This window comes from Brachionichthys hirsutus, chromosome 13 (genome assembly GCF_040956055.1).
Source record: "Brachionichthys hirsutus isolate HB-005 chromosome 13, CSIRO-AGI_Bhir_v1, whole genome shotgun sequence".
In the NCBI taxonomy this organism is placed as follows: domain Eukaryota; kingdom Metazoa; phylum Chordata; class Actinopteri; order Lophiiformes; family Brachionichthyidae; genus Brachionichthys; species Brachionichthys hirsutus.
In genome coordinates, this window is record NC_090909.1 from 4,531,232 (window position 1) to 4,556,729 (window position 25,498).

Consider the following 25,498-nt stretch of genomic DNA (forward strand, 5'->3'; position numbering starts at 1 on the left):
TTTGAACATGGGCGCGCCATCCTAACACCACGCTAAACTGAGGGGCACAAGTGATACTTAAAAAAATTTCCCCAACACCTCCCTGTCCCTGCCAACCCCCCCCCCCCAGTTTGTTTTGATCTACCTCTTTAGATGTGTATTTGAAGTAGAGGCATTCTTCTATTTGTTAGAATTTAGCCCCCACCCCTTACCTTCGTTGCTTTCCCTATGCTCTCCTGGATATGAATATAAAAAAGTAAAAATCATGAACTGTTGAATTGAGAATAATCGAAATTGATCAAAAATATTTTCTTTTGCAAGTGTTTATAACTATTTACTCCTTTTTATTTTTTTTTATTTTTTTTTTTGCTTAATTGAAATCCTCAATTTCTTTATGCTTTCTAATTTTGGTGTGGCTAACATGTATCTGAACTTTTTGTTTTTGATGGGAAAAAAGGTCAAATCACGAATTTGATTATTGTATTCGGTAGTTAAATGAGAATACTTTTTTCTTTTTTTCTAAGAAAGATCTGCCTTTTTGTTTTTGTTCCTGATTTGTAAGACTTTGAAATGGATAAAAAAAAAAATCATGTCTTTATTCCCTTGTCTTTCACAAATGCTACACGCGCTCACATTTGGTAGCCGTTTTTCTTTTAGCATTTCTAGGCTGTGTAACGTGGAACATCACCTTGGTATGAGACGGATATGAGGGACTGGGTCTCACATCTTTTGGGAAAGTGATCTAACTTCAGCATGATATTCCCATCTCCTCCCTCTGTGCAACCATGCTTGTGCCCCCTTCACCTCCCTTCACACACAGCTCCACTTGCAAATGCCTCTGACTAAATAAAAAAAAAAATCAATAAAAACATTAATCTTCTGCTGTTTTCTTGCTGGTTTGGTACGGTGACATTATTTGAAGGTCAATCTCATGTCCCCGCTTCAGAGCCTGGACACAACTGAATATAGAAACCCGGATGTGTGCGTATATTTAGCTACTCGGACTGCTAATTTGATTAGCACGCTTTATTTTAGTCAGGTCTTGTACATAGATCGATGCAGTACAACAGTAGTTGGCTTTACTGTGCAGTCTTTGCATCAATGTGCAACAGACATGCAATGTCAGCTCAGCGCAAAACAATCATGCTGAATCTTACGGAGAAATATTCCCATGGATCTACATGAAGTCCAAATTCATTTCCAAAAGAAAAAACCTATGACAGAAATGTTTTTGGTTTGATTTTACTCTGACAGCCCTCGTTAAAATAGATTTTTCATTCACCTAGTGATTAAATCACTGAGCAATGGAGCCGTAAAATAAAACCAGACTTTTATACACTAATCCAGTTTGAACGTTCCTTCTCAGATAAGTGCCATTTATTTCTAGTCCAATCACTAACGGATGTTAAATGTAAAAATTACAGGTTATTGGAAAAAAGCACAAGTAGCAACATCCGGTTCTGTTGCAGCCGAGACTCGCACCCGATCCGGTGATGAGCTGAAACGCGGAAGCCTGAAGCAAACATTTAAAGCCTCTAAAATACACGTCGTATATTATAGCATTAGTCACCTGCATAACGTCAACACTATCTTGCAAAACGGACACAAACAAAAGTTAATGACTTGACTTTGTCGCTGTGACACACTTGGGTACTTAAATTCAATCAGAGTTACTCAGTACTTCTGACATGAAGGGCAGGAATGCTTTGGCGTGGCTCAATAATGCCTACAGGGGGCGTCTCTCGGGCAACAGATGTTGATTCTCCTCACTGGGGCAGAAGACCGCATCTTTCAGACGGACCATGTGACCCCTGACCCCTGAGTGGACGCAGGCGTTCCCCACCTGCGGCCGACTGACGGGGCGGTATACCTTGTAACGCCTGGTGGAGAGGAATAAAAGATTGCAATGATTACGTCGCCATGCAAGCAGCATGCACTGAATGCACATCTGCATGCGACGGCTGTACTCACTTGCAGACCAGGTAGGCGATGAGCCCAAAGACGGCCGCCAGGACAGCGGCGGAGGAGAGCACGACCTCTGCGGCGCGAGACGTCTTGGACACTGGTAGGGATGTAGAATAAGGTTTGATTTGTGAGTGTGGGACGTGGGACGAGGGCCTGTGAGTAGCGTAGCGTCCTAACTGACCGGGTGCGTCCTGAGACTTATTGATGGTGATGGTGGTGCTGGCGGTGCTGGTCAGGGCCAGGCCGCTGGTCCCCCCCAGGGTGATGTTCACGCAGTAGGTGCCGGGCTCAGAAAAGGCTCGCGTGAGATGCACCTCACACTTGGACACCGGCGGCACGTCGTCGCACACGATGCCAAGCACCAGGCTGCAGGTGGGGTCTGAAATGATGGTGCAGGCCGAAGTGGGGATGCTGGGGATTACAGGGGGGTGGAGATAAGGCGCCGGTACGACGGTGCAGTCAATAAAAACAGCTAAATGAACGCTACGTTTAAATGAATCGATAGGAATACTCACTCTCCCAGACACTTCACCAGAAAGTGGACGTCAGTGCTGCTCACCCGGGAAGAAGACACGCCCACAATGCGATTACCGGTACTTGGCAGGCTCTTCAGTGCGTACTTGGGTTCTGGAGATAACGTTAACGCACGTGGGCTCAGATGTGTAGCAATACTCCCATAAAGACACGACGATGGTTTGTGAATGTATATAATGTCGTATTAGTACACACACTGATGTTTTCGTCTGATTGATTCAGTAGGATACGCGCAAACTACTGAATATATGTCCATGAAAGACCAATAATAAGACCAACGACCCCCCCCCCCTCACATGTTTCAGAGAAGCGGAAACCGTAGGCGCCCACCTACCGATGATGGTGATGTTGCCTTGAAAGGTGCCATAAACGTAACGGAAGCACCCACTCCTTTGGAGGCTCCGGGTTTGGAGCCCCACCAGTGGGGAGGGGTCATACTCTGGGGTCTCACTTGAGATGGAGGTGAAAGGCTCGGTGGCGGGTGCGCTTGATGTCGTGTCGTTGAAGGAGGAAGACGTGAGGGGCTGGCTTGTGCTGGATGCTGCTGAAACAGGAAGCAGATGATAGGAAGCGGACTGAATGGGCTCCACCAAACTGCGATCCTTGCAGCCAATCGCATTCAAGGATGGACAAACTGCTCAGGTAGGCGCCCACCTCCTCCAACTCCTCCTTTGCTCTTACTCTACCATAAAGACACGGTTACAGCCGCGGTTCTCACCCTGCGGGGTCTCCGTCTTGAAAGTGGGGACATGAGTGGGAACCTCTGGAGGACAAGACACAAGAAAGCATTTCAGTTTTCCCATTGATGCCTTGATTTGTTTTTATTTCTTCCAGTCTGAACGAACGGTTTAAAAGCTTGAATACATTGGTCCATCTCGGTCGGATACCTGTGAAAGGCGGCGGCGTGGAGTTCCCCTGGGTTGGGAGGAGAGTGGTGTATGGGCACTCCATAGGGAACGCTGCCTCCACCAACAGTTTCACCCTCATGCTCCCCACCCGGCTGAAGCTGTGTGAGATCAGATCGCGATGCGTCACCAGCTGGTTGCCGTCACCGAAGGTCCAGATGTAGTCGATGGAGGCGGCGGTTTTCAGGTAGCCACTGGGATCGTGGAGCTGGACTTGGAAGACTACGTCCTCGCCACGAAAGAAAACGTTGTCGGACTGGTTGACTGCAGCCTTCTGGGAGATGCTGACCGCCACGGGGATCTTATCTGTGTGTGTGTGTGTGTGGGGGGGGGGGGTCAATTATTGTCAATTATCTTTAGTTCTAAATCAGACCGATTGGCTAAAAGGACAATGACTGATGCTTGCATCCACCTGTGACGAAGTAGACGGTGCTGTCGGTGGTGAGCGGGATGTATTTCCGCCGCTCGCGTTTCCTGTAGACCATCACTTCCATGACCTCCGCCCCCAGAGGGATACCGGTGGTGTTGAGGGTCACGCTGGACGAGGAACCGTCGTTTGTCTCGAAATACTGGCCTGATACAAAGAAGGAGAAGAAGAAAAATATCTTATTTTACTTCTGCTCTTGCATGTGTCTGTCGGCCCCGTGTTTCCTCACCCATGGCATGCCAAACGTAGACGTAGCTTTTGCGTCTCCAGTCATTGCTCTGCGGGAAGGGCTTCCCGTCGGGAAACGTGTTGCATTTCTTCACATCGGTACACTTCCCAAAGCCATAGTCATCCATCCAGGAAGTCCAGTTGTACACGTAGCCAGAATTCACCTGTCCGTTAGCTGCTCAGAGAAAAGAGGAAAGGAAAATGAGTCGACCTGTAAATAAACAGAGTTACTCATAGCAACAAATACACACAACTCTCTCTGAGCGGGGCAATTTCCTTCCGCTCTAAGTTTGGTTTTAGCTTCCGCTGTATTGTTGTTTTTCAGCTAAGTATCTCTGAGGAATTCATTTCGCGCTCCCGCTCCATACCGTCCTCGCAGTGGCTGTCCCATACAAGGTCCCCGTTGGCGTCCTCCTTCTGACACGGAAGGTACTCCAGCTTAGCAGTGAAGGTGATGTTAGAGCCGTGGAGAGCCGGACTGTCGCTGGTCAGGTGAACCTTTGGTTTACCTGCAGAAGTGTTGATGTTCTTGGTGAACAACTCAAATCACGATGGAATTCAGGGAGAAATATGACCTTACTCACCTTTGTGGCGCATGAGCTGTTTGGGCTTTGGGTATGGGGGAGGGTAGAGGTAATCGTCCCACGGGGTGGTGTCATTACCCCAGCCAGGTATTGATGGAATTGGAAATGGGAACTTGTTTCCTACTGCATGCTTGTGGGGAAACATGTCAGCGAAAGCTAAAGAAAGAGGAAGAAGGACATTCTAAGACTGCTGGGATTCGTTAACATGCGAGTTGAGGCTGACGGAGGGAACAGAGGGAGCGCTTGGCGGCTTTGTTAACAGGCTCAAGTAGAAATGTCTTGAATTCCTTTAATTCAAGGTCAGTCTTTGATTGGCTGAAGTTTCAGAACATCACAAATGATCTCAGGAAAATTCTTCCATGGCTGCAAAACACTTCACTTAAAATAATTGAGTTCTCACTCTTCTTTTTCTTTTGCCTTGGAAGATTTGTGAAAATGTAAAAAAAAAAAAAAAATACCCAACAGTACATTGGATGGAGGGATCGCTTTGATTTGAATGCTTTTTACAGGTTTTCTTTTATATTTTATTGAAGGCTTTCTCTGAGTGAAAAACGTGAAATGGAAAAAAAGATTTTTCTGAATCTGTTCTCAGGAAATTTTCATGTTACAATATCTGGTGCTTGACCCATACTTTTATCATTATTATATCTTTCCAAATGTCTTTTCCAGGAGAGAAATGTTAACTATACACAGCCTTTTCTGTTGGTTTATTCTGTTATGGTTTATTCTCATCTTTTGATTGCAAAGTTGCTTGTTTGGGTGAGTTTTATTGCGTGACGTCAGTCAGCAGAGTCGCTTAATCAATCTCATGGGACCCTGAGTGCAGACAGATGACAGGGCAGACACTGAAGCTGTGAGACACACAGCGAAACAAAAAATATGTGCATGTTTTACAGCTAATTACCGTGTTTTTATGTCAAGATTCAGAATAGGAAATTACTTCCGTGATGTCAGAATAAATGCATAATAAATATGACGCTCCTGTATTTCTATATTTCTTTGTCAGATGTCAGATTTATATACATATACAATCCTAAATTCCATCAGATGAGCTGGCTTGACTTTAAAACAGCACTACTTACTTTTGCGTCCCTCAGCCTGATAAACACAGCAGGTACAGACCAGGAGAAAAACACAACGCAATGCTTCCATTATTAAAAAAAATAGCTATACAATATTGGGAAATATATTTTTTTCTTCTTTAAAATAAAAAGCCAAGCCAACTTCCAAAAAACAAAATTCCTCCCTTCGCCCACGACGCTTGTCCTTCTCTCTGCGCGTCCAGCTGCCCGAGTGTCTCCCCTTCGTGTCCTGATGTCCAATAATTAAATGTGGAAGCACAAACATGTGACGTTTCTTAACAGGACGCATCTCATCCCTCATTAGTCTCCTGGTGCTGCAGGAAACACATGAGAGACAAGATGCGTGCGCATGTGCGCGCACATTCATCCTATGTCAAAGGGTCGAGACCCACTTCTCCTATTGATCTGCTTCCTCACCGACTATGACAATGCTTTATTATCTTCTCTGAACACTTTCTTTACATTGCTTTATTTTCACTTTTGAGAATTAAGACCCACATCTGTGTCTTTAACGTTCAGGATTTGATTCTGGAACATTATTTCACCCCCCCCCAAAGAAAATAAAACAATAATCGCATATAAATGTATGTTTTCATCCTTATGCCTGAATAAAGGGGTATTTGAAGTGAAAACGGTCACACATATTTTAACGAGAACACAATTTTCAAATCTTGTTAGATTTAATTTAATCATGGAATTGCATTAAAGAGACTTATTTTGAGGAAGAGTTGGGTCTATATTTTCTTTGAATCCCTAACAACTTTAAATGTCCTTGCTGGACACATGACTGGATAATTTGTCTCATGCAGCTGTGTCATGGTGAGAAGCGTCCACATGCGGGTGCGCGATACGTGCGTGCTGCGCCATAGCTGCGCGTAAAAGCAGAAGGAAAACCACGGTGTGATGTGCAGCAGAGTCTTGTTCCGGTCAAATGCAGAACAACGGTCACAAGGAGAATTTAGAAACTGAAGCAAAACGGTCCCAAACTTTAATCTAACATTTAACGTCTTAGGTTTAGGTTCCACAGAAGAGACTCTGAAATGACAAGAACATCTCTTCTGTTGAATTTCTGAAAAACATCCCGATGTTTTATTTCAAAGTAACTCGTGAACTTTGGGATTTCACTAAAGACCGATCATGCTACGGGATGAATATAATTTACAATATAAAATGCAAGCAGACAAAGCAGATGGAAGTACCGGTACTCGATTTTAGAACAGCACGTACCAGTTTAATAAAACATGTGGAATCATCTAAGTGATGACGTGATCCCAAGAATTAAAATCACGAGCGGACAAATTCTGAAATCGTCCATAATGTTTAGAGAAAAAAAACGATCATGATAATTAGCTAATTTATATATGATGGAACCTGGTTAATATCGGCTCTTTCTTATTTTAATTTAAAATTGTTTTTTTTTCCCGAAGATCTCAGTAATAGAGTGAAACATGAATACAGTTTATTCTCCAGTAGAGGGCAGCACGACTCCGCAGTTTCCCCTCAACTCATCTATCTATCTATCTATCTATCTATCTATCTATCTATCTATCTATCTATCTATCTATCTATCTATCTATCTATCTATCTATCTATCTATCTATCTATCTATCTATCTATATTATTTTGCATGAAAAATAGTTGAACAATGAGTCTCTTTATCAGAAGTATTGGTGATTATTTTTTCAATGGACTTTACTTGTGTGAAGAATAACAGTAACAGTACTTCAGTACAATACTAAAGAACACCTCTTAACAATATGTAAGAGTGTGGGGGTTATTTCTTTCTTTCTTTCTTTTTTTCTTTCTTTCTCTTTGCTCAGATCAGACAGAAAATCTCTGAACAACAAACCAATCACAGGGTACAGCCAATAGTTTCCCCACCCTGTGTGTGTGTGTGTGGAGGACGCATGCACGTACTTGCCTTCGCCGTCTCAGTACAGCACTGGCTTCTAGTCAGATGTTGGAATGCTGGAACATTCCTGAGATTGTGGACTGGACACACACCTTTAGTGCATGTGTTGCGTGCGCGTTGCGTGAGAGAGAGAGAGTGTGTGTGTGTGTGTATATACGTGCGTGTGATTTTAATGTTTATGTGTGTATGTTCTCAAATGTGCTGGCAGTGGAAATTCCGGTTCATTGTGTGTTCTGGCTCCGGATTGGCAACATATGGAAGTGTTCATCGTGCATCTGTAGCAATACGAGCAGGAACCTTCCTGTCAGTCTTGAGGCTCAGACACGTATCCTCACAAGAACACCGGAGTCGGGGGGGGGGGGGGCGCGGCCACTCCCGACTCTGTTTCATGTCCACTCCCTTGCTATCCGTCTTCTGAAGTCCTCCTTCGTGCTTCCAGCGTGTCAATCTGTCTCTCCAGGTGTCTCCTCCTCTTCTCATATACCACTCTGCCCTCTCATCCCGACACCCGGGGGGGGGGGGGGGGCTACTAGCAGCTATACTAAATCAAGTAACTCAATAACAAGGCCTGCGAGTCCATCACCTCAACAGTATGGGGGGGGGGGGGGGGGGGGGGCTGCCTGTTTCCATCTTGAGCTACTCTGGCTTCAAAGCTCCACACACACACACACACACACACACACACAGCAGAGCGTGTGAAGCAGGAAGCAGGCTGGCGTGGAAGCCCTTCTATTCTTGTGATGTGGTGAAATAAAATTGGTTGCAGCCTGAACTCTGTTTGGATAGCGACAAAAAGGAAATATCATTGTGAGGTCGCTTGGAAAATGTATTAAGAAAATATTTGGCATTTTTCAGCAGAAATCTGAGACGGCCTTTGGCTACTTTGCCTTATAAAGCTGCACTTACGCAGGCCAAGGCTGCAGTCATAGGTCAAGGCTGCATGGGGAGGTCTGCCAAATCCCATAACTGAAAAAAAGATGAATGAAGCTCCATATAGCCAAAGTTAAGTTTGCAAGTCTATGCCTTTGCACATTTTATTTCTCATATTAGTAAGACATGAATCACACCTCTCGTGCCCGCTCATGTTTTAACTCCTGCTGCTATTGGCCCATCAATAACACGCCAACATGTGTTATCCTATACATTCTTGTTGTCGTGTTAAATTGAATTATCTCTGTACTTCAAGTTCAGTTCTATGATCACCAGTTAGACAGTATAGAAATTCATAAAATCACGATTTTTCTACCACCATTAATAAAATTGAATCAATCAACACAATATAATACATGAAGGTGCAATAAAGATGCAAGAGTCTTATAAAGAGAATATTATAACACATTACATGAGTCCCATTTCTGGACCACAATTCCCGAGGTCAACTGCAGGTGAGTCTTTTAATGTGTGTGTGTGTGTGTGTGTGTGTGTGTGTGTGTGTGTGTTTGCAAGCCTGCATGTCTATAATATTCTTCCACGTGTACATTTGAACTGAGGAAAGTCTTCCTCTCCATTTAGTGAAAAACAGCTGCCGGAGCTGCCAAGATCTCCTCCGGAGAACCTTTTCCTGGGACATGGAAGCTGCGCTGCGACCGCCCCGCTTCACGGCGCCGTCAGACGGTCATAAGTCTGCGCGGACCCGCCGCCAGCTGGCTGGAGGAAGCATCTCTTGCACGTGTGACGCCCGCACGCACGAAGCGGCCTCACACGCACACACATATTGGAGTGTATTTATTGGCATATAAACAAACACTGGTGTCATAAGGAATGTTTCTATATAATGGACCCATGCGGCGACACAGAGATAAATATCTAATATTTAAATGGCTTATTTTATTACGTAACATCGAGAGTGCAAATTAAAAAAACAGTTTTCGATGATACTTTTCTTCTAGATTTTATTTTATTTTTCTCACTTAAAGTTCTGTTTTTAGATGCTTTCCTCTTATAGGCGCAGGTGATGCTGTTGACCAGTGGTCCCCAAACTACAGCCTGCGGGCCGGATACGGCCCGCCTCCTCATTTGGCCCGGCCCCCTGAACTATACCAGACAACAAAAAAAAAGATACAAAAAAAGAGAAAATTATTATTATTTTCCTTTCCATACAACATGAGTAGCCGGTAGGGGATCAATAATGGTATTGGGTGCATTTAAGAGGGGTCATTAATTCAATCTTTTGTTTCCTAAAAATAATATTGATAGTGAAGAATATATTAATATTATGAAGAAAAGCATTCTTCCTTTCGTTTGGGACAATTTTAATGATCACATACGACCAGAAAGGTAACGTTCCATGGACTTTTTTCTGTGACGAAAGGGTTATTTGGTTATTATTTATTTTATTAATAGTGTTATTATTTATTTTATTAATAGTGTTATTATTTATTTCCTGACTGAACGGGTTATTTGGTGGCTGTCTGGAAAACAATAAATGTTTAGGCCCCCCTGCCATCGTCACACTTTCCTGCGTACAAAGTGACCCCGGCCCCCCATCAGAGAAGGAAAACATTATGTGGCCCTCACAGGAAAAGGTTTGGCGACCCCTGCTGTTGACGCGCCATATTGCGTGTGAGCTCAGTTTGATCTCGGGCTTTAGGACCACGGGATGAGGAAAACTCTGCAGAAAGTTCAGAGTGTCTTTTGAATCTTGTCTTGTCTGTCATTCTTCCACCGCGTCTGTTGCTCCGTGGATTTCTGAGACGATTTCATCACTTTAATGGCGCGTAATCGACTCGGATTCGGTCAAAACGCAAACATGGGAACGTCGAAGCAGCGCTGGGAGAACTTCTGAGCATTCCTGCGTGATGAGGCTGCTGCTCGGCGGCGGCCGCGGGGGGAGGATGCTCTGCCTCTGGCTGATGCTCCTCGGGTTCGCGCTGCTCACGCTGGCTCTCCTGGAGATCTTTAACCGTGACCGAGACGAGAGTCGTGAGAAACCCGGCCCCCCCCGCCGCCGTCGCCCCCCCCATCAGACCCCCAGCTCCCCGGACCTGCTGGAGGTCATCGTGGACTCCCAGGACCCCGCGATAGAGTTCGCTGCGGATATCGCGCCTTTGAAATCGCTGCAAGAAGACCAGCTGCTATACGTGCCGTCCAAGCAGGAGGCGCTCAAGAAGGGGGGGTACAGGGTCCTTCTGCTCGGAGCGAAACGGGACGCCCGCGCCACCGCGCCTCCGACGCACGGCGGGATGGAGGAAGCGCTGCGGCTGCAAATGGAAGTCTTAGAGAAAGATCTGGAGCTTTCTGCTGCTGCGCACAAGGACGGCTTCAACGAGGTGGTCAGCGAGAGGATACCAATGCACCGCAGGCTGCCCGAGGCGCGTCACCCCGAGTGAGTGCCGTGCCCGCTGCATGGGCGAAGCGCATGCACGAGCGAAAAGATAAAAGCGTAAAAGACCCGGACGCGCTGCGTTGGGATTAAAACCCAGTTAAAGAATGTTCCACTTTGACTTTAACAGGTGTTTTAAACAGCAGTACGAGTCGCTGCCGTCCGCCAGCGTCATCATCTGTTTCCACAACGAGGCTTGGTCCACGCTCCTGCGCACCGCGCACAGCGTGCTGGACACCGCGCCCGAGCAGTACCTGCAAGAGGTTCTACTGGTGGACGACCTGAGCGAGCACGGTCGGTCCATGCATCCATGCATCCATGCATGCATGCGCAATGCGCATGACGACAATGCCTGTTTCCACCTCTCAGGTCACCTAAAGCGCGTGCTCAGCGAGTACGTGTCTCAGCTGGACGGGGTGCGTTTGATTCGCAGCACGAAGCGTCTGGGCGTCGCGGGGTGCCGGGCGGTGGGGGCTGCCAGAGCTGCGGGGGAGGTGCTGGTGTTCATGGACTCCCACTGTGAATGCCAGCGGGGTTGGCTGGAGCCGCTGCTGCAGAGAGTGGCCCAGGACAGGTAAAGGAGCACAGTAAACACTGCTGGTCACGTGATTGCGTTGATTTCCTCTGCTTAGAGCAGGGGTCGGCAACCTTCACGACTCAAAGAGCCATTTAGACCCATTTTCCACAGAAAAGAAAACACTGGGAGCCACAAAATCCTTTTGACATTTAAAATGAAGACAACACTGCATCTTCTTCATCATCGTTTTTTACCTTTATATATGTGTAAACAAACTATAGTGTGTTGCATTTATGAATCAATGAACTGTTACAGAGAAGCGAAATTACATTTCTGCACACAACAAAAACATTTTGAACCCTGAAAAAAGACGTCTATTTTTGAGCAAAGTCTGTGTGTTTATTCTGGAAATGTCTTGCAACATAAATAAAAATAAGTCAAATGAGGTCTGGTTAAGAATTTAAAGTCTTTATTCTTAAAATGCAACTCCATCTCTAAATGTGGGGACATAAAAACAGAATTCATTGAATAACAAATCGATGACATGATTCAAACTGAATATATATATAATAATAACGCTCATTTCGATTTTGATGCATGCAACACATTTTAGTGAAGTTGAAACAGGGGCATGTTTACGACGGGACTTTGGAGCAGCCCCCTTTCAACATGAGACGACCACTAGTGCCCATTTACCCTGTGGAATGATCCCATCAGCTGTTGAGCAACTCTCCCTTCCTGTCTTTTGTTCCAGATGTCTTTGTCTTTGCAGTGTTTTAAATTTTTAACATCACTACTTGATGAAAGTCAACCCGTTTCGTTTGAATGTGGTTTTCTCCAATCAGGACTCGAGCGGTTTCCCCCATCCTGGACGTGATAGACGGGCAAACCTTTCAGTACAACGCCACCCAGTGGCCAGTTAGGGGAGTGTTTGACTGGAGACTTGATTTCCGTTGGGACTCGGACCCTTCGCATCAGGATAAGGACCCATCGTCGGCTGTTCAAGCTGTGCGGTGAGTTTACAGCTGCTACAACGTGAAATGTCCTCATGAAGTCCGTTTGCTCTGGTCAGTAACATTCAGCCTGTGGCAGGAGCCCGGCGTTGGGAGGAGAGGTTCTCGCCATCAACAGACACTTCTTCCAGCGGGTGGGAGCGTACGACCAGGGAATGCTGCTGTGGGGCGAGGAACAAATCGAGCTCTCAATCAGGGTAAAGCAAACTGGTTTCTCCTCATCTTATTCAGCTGTTCAGGTTTAGAACACGATGCCTTTTGCACTCTTTGCTAAATCCTTCCTGTCGTGCTATAGGTGTGGTCATGTGGGGGCTCCATGGAGGTGGTTCCCTGCTCCCGTGTGGCTCACTTGGTCCGCCGCCACCACCAGCCTTACAGCTTCCCGGACCAGGAAGTGCGTCAGAGGAACAAGATCCGCATCGCAGACACCTGGATGAATGAATACAGGAAGATCTTCTACAGGAGAGACACTCTTGCTTATTTCATCAGGCAGGTGTGTCCGTTTGGTTCTGGTGTTTGATTAAGAAGGACAAAAAAAAAAAAAAAGGAACAGGGTGGGTGGGACTGTCGTTTCGTTCGTGCAGTCCGAGAACCCGGACATCGCGGATCGTCTGCGCCTGAAGAGGAGTCTGGCCTGCAAGGACTTCCACTGGTACCTGAAAACAGTTTATCCACAACTCTACATCCCAGAGGACAGACCTGCGCTGTCAGGCGAGGTAACACACACACACACACACACACACACACACACACACACACACACACACACACACACAATCGCTGACAGACTGACATGACCCATTTGTTCCTGTGTAAGCTGTATAATGTCGGCGCTAGCAGTTGTGCCAACTACCCCCACAGACAGGAACTGCAGGGTGGGGCCATGAACACAGCACCGTGCAGTGGAACAGGCAGCCAGGTAACCGCGGCAACAGTTGTGAAAGACAGACGACACAAAAAAAAACGTCCAAAAATTGATGCCTCTTCTCGCTGCAGCACTGTGAACTCAACTCGGAGTTTGAGGTGCGGTGGGGCCCCACGGGGGCCTCCTGCTTTGACACCAGGGGAGAGCGGGTGGTCTTATCCCCGTGCCCCACCAACCGATCAACCACCAGCAGGCTCCAGTGGAGGTTCATGAAGGCACGGCGGATCGACTCGCATGCTTTGTTGAGTAAATGCTCGATCTCAATGGGGTACTGGGTGAACCGGGCGTGTCGTTTTTCCTGCTCCAGATGAGCGGCCAGCTCATTCACCAGCGGTCCCAGTTGTGTCTGGAAGCTGTCATGGAGGAAGAGCTCCCGCAAGTCAGCCCAAGGGGCATCGGCGGGAACGCGGGGGGGCTCTTCCTGCGGCCCTGCTCCCATCATCCCAGGCAGCGGTGGCATTTTGATCAGCTCGTCGCTCCTCGAGATGCTTGATGCAGAAAGCATGGAGGGAAGGAAGCGGTTTGCAACGGTGTAAATCCTGATACACCTGATATACATATACCTGTATATAATAAACAAATTATCTCTCTATATATATACAGTATACGTTGCCCCTCAGCTTGTTGTTCCTGTTTTAAGGATTTGTGTTAAATAATAAAATGTTGTCTGAAGTTATCGGAAGCATGACTATGTTGTTATTGCGTTGCATTTAAATATATTTAATCAAATAGAGTTTGGAAAGGTTTTGGAGCACATTCAATCTGCTGATCATTGTGTTTGACTTCGACGCTTGTGATTTGGGTAAAAATCTCCATATAAAGTTTATTTCCGCAGCGCTTACTAAAACTAAATGTCACTAAGTGTGTTTCGCAACAAAAAGTCAACACAAAAAAATTATTATGCACAATAATTTGTGACTGAAACAGACAAGAGTAAAGAAGAAAGGCCAGCAGTTCACAACAGTGAACAGCAGAGGGAGACATCGACCTTTAAAAAAAACTAACAAAACGAAAACCCACAGGACAAGCAAAACTAATATTAATTAGCCGTGAGACTCGAGTAAACGGTGTCAACTCACCAGCAGTCAAAGGACACCTCCCCGTCGGGGAATCGAACCCCGGTCCTCCGCGTGACAGGCGGAGATACTGTCCACTATACTAACGAGGAATACATAAGCTCACGAGGTGACGTCTGCTAAAAATGTATTTGGACAGTCATGTTTATTTACGGTCCTTTTGGCCGCAGCTTTCGTTTACGGCCATTCCACTCTGAGCGCGCCCGATCTCGTCCGATTTCGGGAGCTAAGCAGCGTCGGGACTGGTTAGTACCTGGATGGGACACAGGCCTTTTATCTTCCCTGAGGCAGAGGGAAAACAATATGGATTTTTTTTTTTTAATCCGAAAGTTGGAAAACACATTTGTCAAATTGAAGAGTTGTGATTGATGACTTTTCTTGAGCAAGTTGCTTGATTTCATAGGTTGATTTTTTTTTTTTTATATCTCCGTTGACTGTTACGGACACAAGCATGGATGACGCCAGAGTGAAATGAGCATGTGTGGTTAAACTTTAAATCATTAAAGGAATCCCGATTGAGTTGTGTGACTCGAAAAAATGGCAGCTAAAAAACATCTCCCCGTCGGGGAATCGAACCCCGGTCTTCCGCGTGACAGGCGGAGATACTGTCCACTATACTAACGAGGAAGACGTACGAAGCTAACATACATTCTGTCTGGTACTTGCACTTCTTCTTAAATGCTAACTAAAATTAAATTATTATTTTTTTAATTACCTGGTACTTGTACGTGTGTAATGACAATAAAGTTGAACCTAACTTACTTATTCCCCCCCCAAAAAAGAGAGAGAGAGCTGCATGACTTAAATCCTTTGGGGTTTGGGGATCTTTGATGTTGCTTTATTTTGCAGAATATACTCAAATGTGTGAACATTCTCCAGCTGATAGACGGCATGAAGGAATCACAGTAAAGCACCGTGGTCAGTCTGTCTGCATGAAGTAGCATTGAAAACGGGCTTGCATGATAAATGTGAAGAAGCTGATTTCTACATTTCTCACAACATGGAAAACATAGAAGAAAAGTTCAGAAATTAAAAATGAACCTAAAATCTGATCCAGCCACTTTAAAGGGTCACTAGCCCCTGCCTGTCTGCAATGGTGTCCTTGAGCAATTTAAAAATACAACGCTCCTTCTCTGTAGCTGCATGTGACCTTTTCCCTCCCCTCACTGGTATCTCTGTGTGGATAAATTCAGCAAGTAGCTTCAGGCCACTGGACTTCACATCCACACCAGCCCCTTTGCTCCTTCTTCATTTTGCCACGAGCCGAAACACACATGAATCTTCTGGGAGGCTCAGATAAATGTCAGCAGGAAGCGGTGGCTTCCCCGTGAAGATCCAAGGACGGCGCCGTGGAGCAGGCTGTGCTCACGATGTGCGCTGTGAAGAGTCCTCGGTCGGTAGAGATGCACTGTTGAGCAGTTACGTTCATGCGGATGATGGGGCCAAAATGGATTTTGAATGCCCTGTTAAAAAAGTTCCCGGACAAAAGAGCACCCCATAAATGCTGAGTCATCGTTACACTGACACATATATTTGTGTCACATCAGATTCTTGAAAACCACTCTTTCACGTGAACAAACATATTTAAAAGAGAATCACATTGCAGCAGTCTTACTCATTGTAACATATCTAAAAGGTATTAAGCTGCAACATTAACACTTTAAAAAATACACAAATGTAATAAAGAAAACAAAAAAATGCTCTTAAATTCAAACCGGTGAGAAAAATCACAAGCCTGTATTTTTTTTGCCTTCAGCCTCTCGACAGATCGACATGATGCACATGCAGGAATTAATTATCGCCCTCTTTTGGCTCCGTTTTTGGTCTCCGCCTCCTCCTGGGGGAAATGCATGGCTCCTGAATGATTTATTCTGTTCATCCGCTCGTGGTCAGCTGCGTGTCTGCTGATTGGAGCAGAGCGGCTTGTGTATGGAACCCTTCAAACGGCTGCAACAGTTTGGGGCTGATTGGCTAAACGATGACCGTAAAGCCAGAGAGGAAATGGAGGTTTGAACTCTGAAGGCTCATCATGACACATCGATATTTGACCCGTCGTTTAAAAATATATTGATTTTGTCCACCTAAAAAGTCAAAAGGCATCTAAAATTCTTATTTACTTTTGTGCATTGGAACATGGATGTAACATGGGTTGCCTTTGGACAAAGATTATGACATATCAATGAATGAATGAATGAAATATTACGTTTGGCACATTATATATATTACATGTATTACAAGAATACATATTTTAAAAGGAGTGAGAATCAGTATAAATTTATTTACAATTATTTACCAGATTCATTATTGATCTAAACCTTAATTTCCCTAAATGTGTCAAAATATTTTACTTTATTTTATTCACCTTCTGTCATTGCCATATCAAAAACATAAACTTATAACAGCTATCATATGCTAAAATCAAATTTAAAATCATAAAAACAATTACATATCAATGTCTGTCAATAGTTATGATACACAATATATGTTGGTAATATAATATATTCAATGTCAGAGTATATACACATCTAAAATACAAAGAAAAAATATACAATGGCGATAAATGCAACATGCCAAGAGGATTGAACTAAAGTCTAATCTCTGATCGGATGGAGGAAATCAATCTGCTGATGTTTGCCTTGTCATCTCAGAAAACACCAACGGCGGATCGTGTCTCACCGCCTAAAGCTGCAGCAGCAGCGTTCCTCCCTCAACCGAGGAGCACGTTGTTTTGCCACATCAACACAATGGAAGGCAACTATTTAACGAGAGGTCTGCACGGCGGCCCTCCTCCTATCTAACGTTCTAAAACACCTCACATGCTCTCTGACGGGTGAGGAACAAAGGAGGCCCTTTAGGAGCTGCTCCAGCGTCCTTACTGAGCAGAGCCAGAGAAACCACCATTCATCTCCACTGCTGGCATGTACATTGCCCCCCCCATCCCTCCTGCCACCATCACCACCACTAGTGCAACAGCGCCCAGAGGAGCAGCTTGGACTCATTTATCAAACAAGGTGTCCTACCCCTAGCCCCCCCCCCCCCCCCTTCCTGATTTGCACCAATGCAAACAGAACTGTTTGGGTGTGAACAGCGGCCTCTGCCTCATTCGGAGCCAAACAGATGCGTCCCTGTATTATACACGACATGTATTTGCAAATGTGCACAAAAGCTTCATGCACTTGAGCGTCCAAATAACAATAACAACACACAAGGTTGTCTCTGCACACGTTTAAAACCAAACCCAACGCGTCCTTGGCTCAGCACAAAGCTGCAGCCTCTCTTTCATTAGCCGGCAGCCTATCAGGTGTCAGTGAGGCAGCGAAGCTGGCAGATTCCAGCACGTCTCCGTCGTGTCTTCGGAGATGAAAGGGGAGAAATGGACGTATGTTCATTACCTGAGAGAGAATGTCTCACCTCCTGCACAGCCGTGGTGTTTGTCAGTGCTGAAATCTAGGACGGGGAGCAAGAGGCTCTTTTCACTGCATGGGATAAAGTGCTCATTTGAATGGAAGTGTGTGTGTGTGTGTGCGTGTGTGTGTGTGCGTGCTCACACAGCATTTCTGTGAGTGTTTTGAGTGAAAGAGTGGACGAACAGCGGATGTTGGTTGGATCAGGGCTACCATCAAACAATGTGAAAAGCTGTTCAAACAGAAATAAAGTGAAGATGAACATTAATCATTCATTGATATCCCACCTCTTTTAAACGTTTTCTTTTTTTTAGCATCTGTCTCGCACCTTCGCCCATTTTCATTTCTTCTCCATTGTCCCTCTCATTCCTCTGTCAGACAATAATTAAATCCAAATTCACAAAGGAAAAAGAAAGAAAAAGGAACGTACAAGGCTGTAAAGGAGGAAAGCAGATGGCGCTCGCTTTGCTAAATGACAGACAGCGGGAAGCGGTGAATAAAACATGAGCTCGCCAGAAGATGGGTAAAACTTTCCACGACAGGACTGCCTGTACACCGTTAAATATGGATGTGGTATCGAGACCCCAAGATAAGTAAGAGCATTCCAACAGATGGGCTGCTGGCACTACTAGATGCACAAATACTCATCCTCAAAACAAGCCCCCGCCCACATACCCGCCCACCCACCCGCAGCTACCTCCTCCAGTCGAGCAGGTGAGGGAACCTTTCGACCAGACTCCTTCTTTTCTGAATCTATTACCGCCTCTGAAGCTGTCTTACGCACACCTGCATGCAGTGGTAACGTCATCGCCACTATGAAACACATCTCACTTGTGAGATCTCACTGTGCCCCCCCCCCCCCCCCTCCAGGTTTCTAACACGACAAACAGGTGAGAGCAGCTGGACTTATGTACGATCCACGACACGCATGCTCTCTCCGCTTTCACCCCCCTCCCACATCACCATGGTTATGGAAGACACGCACACACGCACACACACACGCGCGCGCCCGGTAAACTAATACAGTTTAAGATCAGAGGGTGGCCCAAGCATTTGTTTTGCATGAGTTCTTTGGTCGTGTATATAAAAAATTCAAACAACAATTCAGGCAAGTTTAACTACAATTCAAGAGATTTATGCATTCATACTCATGTACTGTATTCCAATTCATTTTCGTGAATTTCAGCAGAATATGACAAAAAACTATTAAAAAATGTATTTCATTAACAGAAGAGGCTTTTAAGCTGTTTTTTTTCAATTCTAACCATGTCTATGAAAACAAGCAGGACGCTCATTTTACTATGAAATTCATGCACACGGGACTACTATTATGACACTTTGCTTTGAAATGCACTTTTATACGGAAAAGAGAAGTGGTATTTGCTGAATGTGACGACTGAGAATAACCTCTTTTCAGCACTAGCAAAATGTGTCTGTGAACATTTAACAAAGACAAAAAAGACCAGGGAATAAACAGTCATATTTGTAATTTAATAGCATAACAGTAGTTTTTTTTTTTAATGTAATTATATAAAATATCATGGGAAAAATGTTTTTATTACAGTACATTCCATTTGCAGAGATGCGGATTCAAACCTACGTGAATTCAAAAGAGAACGGTAGATCTGAATGGAGGAGAATTAGGACCTCTTTCCTGGTGAAGACTGCATTGGCGGGCACCAGCAAAAAGCAGTACCATGACCTCAGTATTTATCTACTGCTGTCCCACACTCTTGCATTCTTTGAGGTAAAAAAATACATATTTCATAATAATACATTCATAGAAATATAAAAGCATATCTATTTCCGCATTGTGCTTTTATTTGGGGATATTGCCTTTGCTCTCGAAAATGGATTTCAGAGCTGATAACCCTGGGTTACAATCAGAGAAATGGATCGTGGGCCAATTTAGTACTGGCGCTTTGTTGCGGGACACTTCGCAAACCTCGTGCTTAAGAGTATCCAGTTGTTCAAACTGAGCCGACATCCAATAAATATGCATCCGTACATGTCTGGTTTAGCTATTTATAAAAAATATTGAACCATTTTTCCTTTAAGCAGGTAGATAAATGGCAAACTGGGTGACATGCAGCATGTTAATGTGCATCTACAGGCACTACTCGAAAGGCTCAGCAAGGCATGCAGAGAGTAAGAGAAAGAGAAAGAGCAAGGCGGGAGCGAGAGACAGGAGTCGGTGTGTGGAGAGAAACACTGGAAATGAGAAACAGCCAGGAAGAGAAAGTCCCTGTGCTCGGTGTGACGGACGACAGCAGGGGCTGCGCTGCCCGAGGCGCAACACCCCCTTCTCCTTCCTCCCTCCTCACCCTCCACCTCCCCTTCATGGAGGCCCGGGGGTAAAAGAACAATATGTCCGATCTCTCCTCGAATGCCGTTCCGTCCACCCAGTCCGACCAGCCCCAACCGGCCGTGCACCGGCCCACGCGAACCTGAGCCAAACATATGGGTTGAGTGGGCAAGGAAAGGAGGATTAAAAGGGGAGGAAATGATTGAGATGAGGGGCCTGGGGTGGGGGGGCATTACCGGCCCTCCTCTACAAGTTGGCAAAGCCCACCTCTACCACTCCATGATGCTTCATCCTGCAACATGCAGCCCGCTCAACCTGAAACTAGCCACGAGCAATAAAAGAAGACAGAGAAAACTCCCTGCTCTTTTGTATCACTCTTGTCCACCATTATGGAATAATCTGACCTCAAATTGGGGAGGACAACATGGTTGGGCAGGGCTATGCCCAGGTTGCTGCCACCATGCATCTCCACAGCCGACCCGAAACATCTTCATCCTGCTTCAAATCTCGACTTTTCTCTAACTTAAAGCTAAAGCTAAACCTTCTGTTGTTCTTTTCATGCAAGGTTTTTTTTAAATGCATGCTTTTAGAACAAAGACAATATCAGTTACATCCCTGCAAATGTTCTAGAATAAGTCGATCAGTTTGATCTCGAAGCCAGGAACATATCCCGAAAAATATGTTAGAATAAGTCCAGATGGAGGGTTGCTACAACCCCTTAGCTGGGTTGTGGTAGGTCCCCCCAAGTCCGGAGTGTGGAGGACAACCAGAGCTCTGATGAGGGTCCTCGTCTCCCCTGTCCTGCAGAGATGGACTCTGTACCCTTGACCTGATGGAGCCAGAAACGCCGTTCTTGTGCTGCAATATCTCCGGTGAGCTCAGGTGTGAGGTCGGCAGGTGAGGCTCTGCTACGATGGGGGGTAATCGAAGAGCAGGTGAGCTGGGAACTGGGGGTAAATTCGAGCTGGGTACATTGGGGCACATCCGCTGGAGGTCCTGGGGTCTATGTGTCAGAGAGTCTTTGTGACACATCCCACCATGTTGCTGATGGATAACAATGGGAGAAGGAGGAGGCAATGAAATGGGCGGGTCCATCCAGAGGGATGTAGTCTGAGACGGGGATTGTGACGAGTAAGACTGAGGAGGGTCGGGGTGGCGCAGGTATGTGTGGTGTGCAGGGGAGTAGTGTGTGGGGCAAACTACTGCGGGTTGTGGCACTAATGGCACGAGGGTCTCCATGAGATGGACCATCCTCTTCATGACATGTCCAAGGTCGGCCACTTCCCTCCCCAGGATGGCCACCTGCAGGCAGAAAGGGGGGCCATTAAAAAAAATCAATCCCAAGGAAGAAATGAATGAACAGAGCAAATAAAGCATTTTGGTTGAAAGAGGAAGTGCAGTTTGTGTAAACACGTCAGTGTGCAAAAGCTGAAAGAGATGGAACATCAGATCTGACATTGACGGTCCGTCCGTCGGTCCGTTTCGTCTTGGTCGCGGTGGGAAAGTCGACAACAAACTCACACCAGGAACAAAAAGCTCCACTTTACTCCCATTCTATTAGATCCAGATGCTTAATTATCTTTATTTTTTTTCCCCACTAGCCTTTTGATTTATTTGATCTTGACGTGCATCATTCTTTCTCTGTGTAATATCAATGGCTTTAAACGTTTATTTTTTGTATTATTATTAATTTTTTTGCAGTGCAGAGTACGAATGACATTTTTTACAGGTCAGTCATTTCTGGAAATACTTCTGTTTCCCCATCTGGCGCTTTTGCGCGTGGTCGTTCCACTGACGATGGCGGTGGCGATTAGCTGCTCTCTGCAGCGGTGTGTCTGCAGAGGTGGGCACGACCATGAAGCCCTGCCAACGTGCCATCTGCTTCTGCCAGTCAAAGCACTCTCAGCCATTCATCAGGCCAATCACACACACTAGTGGCATTTGCATCAGCCCCCAGCAGCGCGCACACACACACACACACACACACCTAGGTGAGAACCGCCTCAACTTCTATGTCATCAAGTTTCGATTAGTTTGAGTACATAATTAAAAGTTAACCGACCAATCAGGGAAGGGAGTCCCTCCGCTTCTCGCATTGGACACACCTCCTAAAGACCCGCATGCATGCATATTTAAGTGTGGTGCAGATTCAGTTAACATTCTATACATAACACCCGTACTTTTCCTTAGATTGTGCGACTATATAGCGAGTCCCTGATAATAATCTCAATCAAGGAAACGACCCCCCCCCCCCCCCCACCTCCTTCCGCCCTTCCCCCGGAATGACTCATAAAGGCCTGGATCTAAACTCCGGCTCTGACAGGAATAGAAAAGGCTGAGCGAGTCTGGACAGTCCAATCTGAAACGCTGTCAGCGTGATTCCTGTGCTCCCACATCAGAGCCAATCATCTGTGGAGATGGCCAGACGGGCCAGCAGCCAATGATGGCTGGAACCCACTGCAGACTCAGGTACATGTTGAGCCCCCGCCCCCAAAAATCAATTAGTGATCCTTTTTTTTTGTAAATTCTTTGAGCATAAAGCATCAGATTTTTTAAAAAGACTGTTTATTTACTGAAGTACTGCTGTTTAAATGTCCTTTTAGATTGCAGTGGATAACTATTTTGATTGCATATTGAATAAATAATACCAGGAAAAATGAGCAATGTTCATTTTCTTCTACAATTCATAAGCGTCATTGCTAATAATTACAGAACTATAATGGCTACGCGACACAACAAGCTACGTCCACGCTTTTCCATCATGGAAGTTTACACTGGACTATGTCTTTTCATTTCCTGCGGTGACGTGTTTGGATGCGTCCAGGTGAACGTTAACAAACCTACGAGAGACCATGCTGAGATATGTCCCGTCAAACTCCGCCGACCCACAGAGACGATGAAAGGACGACAGAAATAGTGTGTTTAACTGTGACGCTGCCTTTTTACACTGCCTGGTTTCAGAGAGAGTAGGAAAAATACTGTACATACAAAGAAACACAAGGCAGTGGAAAAAATATCCTCATTATTATTCCCCGAAAACAGCACATACTCTCTCCCATGTCACATCCCTTATGAGTATTTCTTTATATATTTCTTTATTATCCTGCTTTCTTGTTTGTATTTCATTTCACTGTTTCTCTAATTATTTTCACCGCCTTGTCCCTGATACAGCCATACGGTTCTGTCCTCGCAGACGTCAAATTGGCCGCCACCGCCATCGCCATCGCCGGCTCAGAACAACGGCCCCCTCTTAAACACCCCGCACCACAACAGGCTCGGTGCGCCTTCATTCCACCCCATCCGTCCGCGTAAACAGGGGGGGTCTGTGTTGTTTGTGTCGTCCACAACGTGAAGACGTAAGGAGCAGCCAGCAGCGGCGAGCAGCCAACTCAAAGAAGAGAGAAAATCGGCCAAAGAAATCTGATAAAATGGGAGACATGGTGAGTAGGGGATGAAGGGAAAGGTCTGCAAGACGGTGGTGAGGCCAGCCATGATGGCAGTGGCTCTGAGGAAAAGACAGGAGGCGGAGCTAGAAGTGGAGGAGATGAAGATGCTGAGGTCCTCCTTGGGAGTGACCAGGTTGGATAGGATTAGAAATGAGACAATAATAAGGTTAGACGTTTTGGAGACAAGGTCAGAGACACCAGACTTTGATGGTTTGGACATGTCCAGAGGAGAGATGGGGACTTTATCGGTAGAAGGATGGAACTGCCAGGGAACAGAGCTAAGAGGTCGACCCAGGAGAAGATACATGAGAGTGGCTGGAGTTGGGGAGGACGACGCAAAGGACAGGGTGAAGTGGAGAGCATTGATTTGCTGTGGCGACGCCCTCACGGGACAAGATGAAAGCACAGTAGTCGTAAATTGATGGCATTAATTAATCAAGTTCAAAATCTGCCCCAGTCCTCATGCCCATTTTAGCCCCACCTCGAGGTAAGGCAGGGCAAAGTAGGGCTAAAGCTAACTTCGTCTGATGGGTCAGGGTTAGCTTTAATCCCCGCGGGCAGCTAACGACCGCTCGCTTCCAGGCCTACCTGTTCGTCAAGGTGTCGCAGTTGCCCCCTGGTCTCCTCTGATTTAGCCGCTAGCTCCGCGGCGCTGATCTGCAGCATATCTGCGACACGAACGAGCAAGTTTACGAATCACGTCGGGGGGGGCTGAACGAGAACAACAAACGTACACTCGGCAGTTATTGTGACAAGGCGGTGGATAAATAGCGCAGGCGTCGACAAAAAGTAATCATTCACATCCATCACTCTCAACATGCAACGTCGCTTCACTTTTCTTTTTTTTTTACTTCCTCGGGATATAGAACGTTCGAGTGGTAAATTGTTGTGTAACTGCAACGCGGCGAGGTACTTGTGGGTTCAATGGCGGGACGGCCACGGTCAGAAGAGCAAGAGAAGGCCGGCGACCTCGCCGTCCTTTCACCGCCTTCAGTTCCGTCCACTACCCTGCAGAAAGACAGACGAGTGTGTGAGCAGAGAAACGTAAAACACCGTCACCGAGGATGTTAGAACAAACGCATGCTTAATGGTCGTCTCCTTTGAATTGTTGTGCTTTCATTCTGTCTTCTCGTTTCACAAACGCATACACTTCACACACACACACACACACACACACATGTGGGAAGTCAATGGCAGTCGGGTGCACCTGGGGCTGAGGTTGGAGGGATCCAACGTGGCGAGAGTAATTTCCTGGATCTTCCTCCGGGAGCCTCTGGAGCTCTGCCCGGTGGTCTTCTGGCTGGGTTGGCTCAGCGGCAACCTCCCGCCCACGTCCCCGTCCCCGAGCTTCGTGCGCCGGTTCCTCTCCGATAACAGAGATAGAGTTCCGGTCTCGTCTTCCTCCTCGTCATCCGCCACATGTTCCTCTCGCGCCTCAACGATGGGCGGATGACCTTGAACAACTCGCCCGTTCCTTCCCATTCCAGACTGGGGGGGGGTGAAAAAAAATGATAACATTTATTAGAAAAGAGTTCGCATCAGTATAAATCATCCGTGAACTGAGGGCATTTTAAAACACAACGCCGTGCTCGGCGGACCTTTGGAGGTTGCAGTGAAAAAAAATCAGAGACCTGATCTATTCACGCTGATGCAGCCGCCTTGAGAAGTCACATTCGCTTAAAAAAAAAAAAAAAACAGCCAAGCTTGCGGTTTTATTCTTCATTATTTTATGCCACTTCCGAAGATGCTGAATACGATTGGCTATGTTAATACTTTACACGGCGTGCAGGCAACAACCTTGATCTACCTGCAGCAGTTTTTAATGCACAGACATTCTGCAGGAATTACGAAAGGCAAACATCCGTCGATCATTG

At 45.9% G+C, this 25,498-nt stretch overlaps 3 protein-coding genes and 2 non-coding genes across 5 annotated transcripts in view; 1 reads left to right on the plus strand and 4 right to left on the minus strand.

Moving 5' to 3' along the window:
• Window positions 1-1,005: 1,005 nt before the first annotated feature.
• Window positions 1,006-5,869, minus strand: gpnmb (glycoprotein (transmembrane) nmb). Its single transcript, XM_068747358.1, has 12 exons — window positions 5,705-5,869; window positions 4,623-4,778; window positions 4,407-4,547; window positions 4,040-4,213; window positions 3,796-3,957; window positions 3,366-3,689; window positions 3,197-3,241; window positions 2,813-3,022; window positions 2,460-2,571; window positions 2,126-2,355; window positions 1,951-2,041; window positions 1,006-1,859 (listed from the first exon to the last, which is right to left on the minus strand). Exons 1-12 carry the CDS (start codon window positions 5,772-5,774, stop codon window positions 1,706-1,708), a joined length of 1,869 nt encoding a protein of 622 aa, XP_068603459.1. The 5' UTR covers window positions 5,775-5,869; the 3' UTR covers window positions 1,006-1,705.
• A 4,545-nt stretch (window positions 5,870-10,414) lies between these two features.
• On the plus strand, window positions 10,415-13,886 carry LOC137903512 (polypeptide N-acetylgalactosaminyltransferase 15-like). Its single transcript, XM_068747661.1, has 10 exons — window positions 10,415-10,941; window positions 11,069-11,232; window positions 11,308-11,512; window positions 12,301-12,468; window positions 12,548-12,665; window positions 12,764-12,961; window positions 13,053-13,184; window positions 13,286-13,387; window positions 13,465-13,608; window positions 13,701-13,886. Exons 1-10 carry the CDS (start codon window positions 10,415-10,417, stop codon window positions 13,884-13,886), a joined length of 1,944 nt encoding a protein of 647 aa, XP_068603762.1.
• A 603-nt stretch (window positions 13,887-14,489) lies between these two features.
• trnad-guc (transfer RNA aspartic acid (anticodon GUC)) lies at window positions 14,490-14,561 on the minus strand. Its single transcript has one exon. It is a non-coding gene; the product is annotated as a tRNA-Asp (tRNA).
• Window positions 14,562-15,024: 463 nt separating this feature from the next.
• trnad-guc (transfer RNA aspartic acid (anticodon GUC)) lies at window positions 15,025-15,096 on the minus strand. The gene has a single exon. It is a non-coding gene; the product is annotated as a tRNA-Asp (tRNA).
• A 5,790-nt stretch (window positions 15,097-20,886) lies between these two features.
• The window catches only part of kcnh8 (potassium voltage-gated channel, subfamily H (eag-related), member 8), a 32,318-nt gene continuing 27,706 nt past the window's right edge, over window positions 20,887-25,498 (minus strand). The window contains exons 13-16 of the mRNA XM_068747568.1: window positions 24,832-25,112; window positions 24,610-24,632; window positions 24,213-24,292; window positions 20,887-21,480 (exon numbers count right to left, since the gene is read on the minus strand). Of these exons, the coding sequence (XP_068603669.1) occupies window positions 20,887-21,480; window positions 24,213-24,292; window positions 24,610-24,632; window positions 24,832-25,112 (978 nt within the window). The remainder of the gene's footprint in view (window positions 21,481-24,212; window positions 24,293-24,609; window positions 24,633-24,831; window positions 25,113-25,498) is intronic.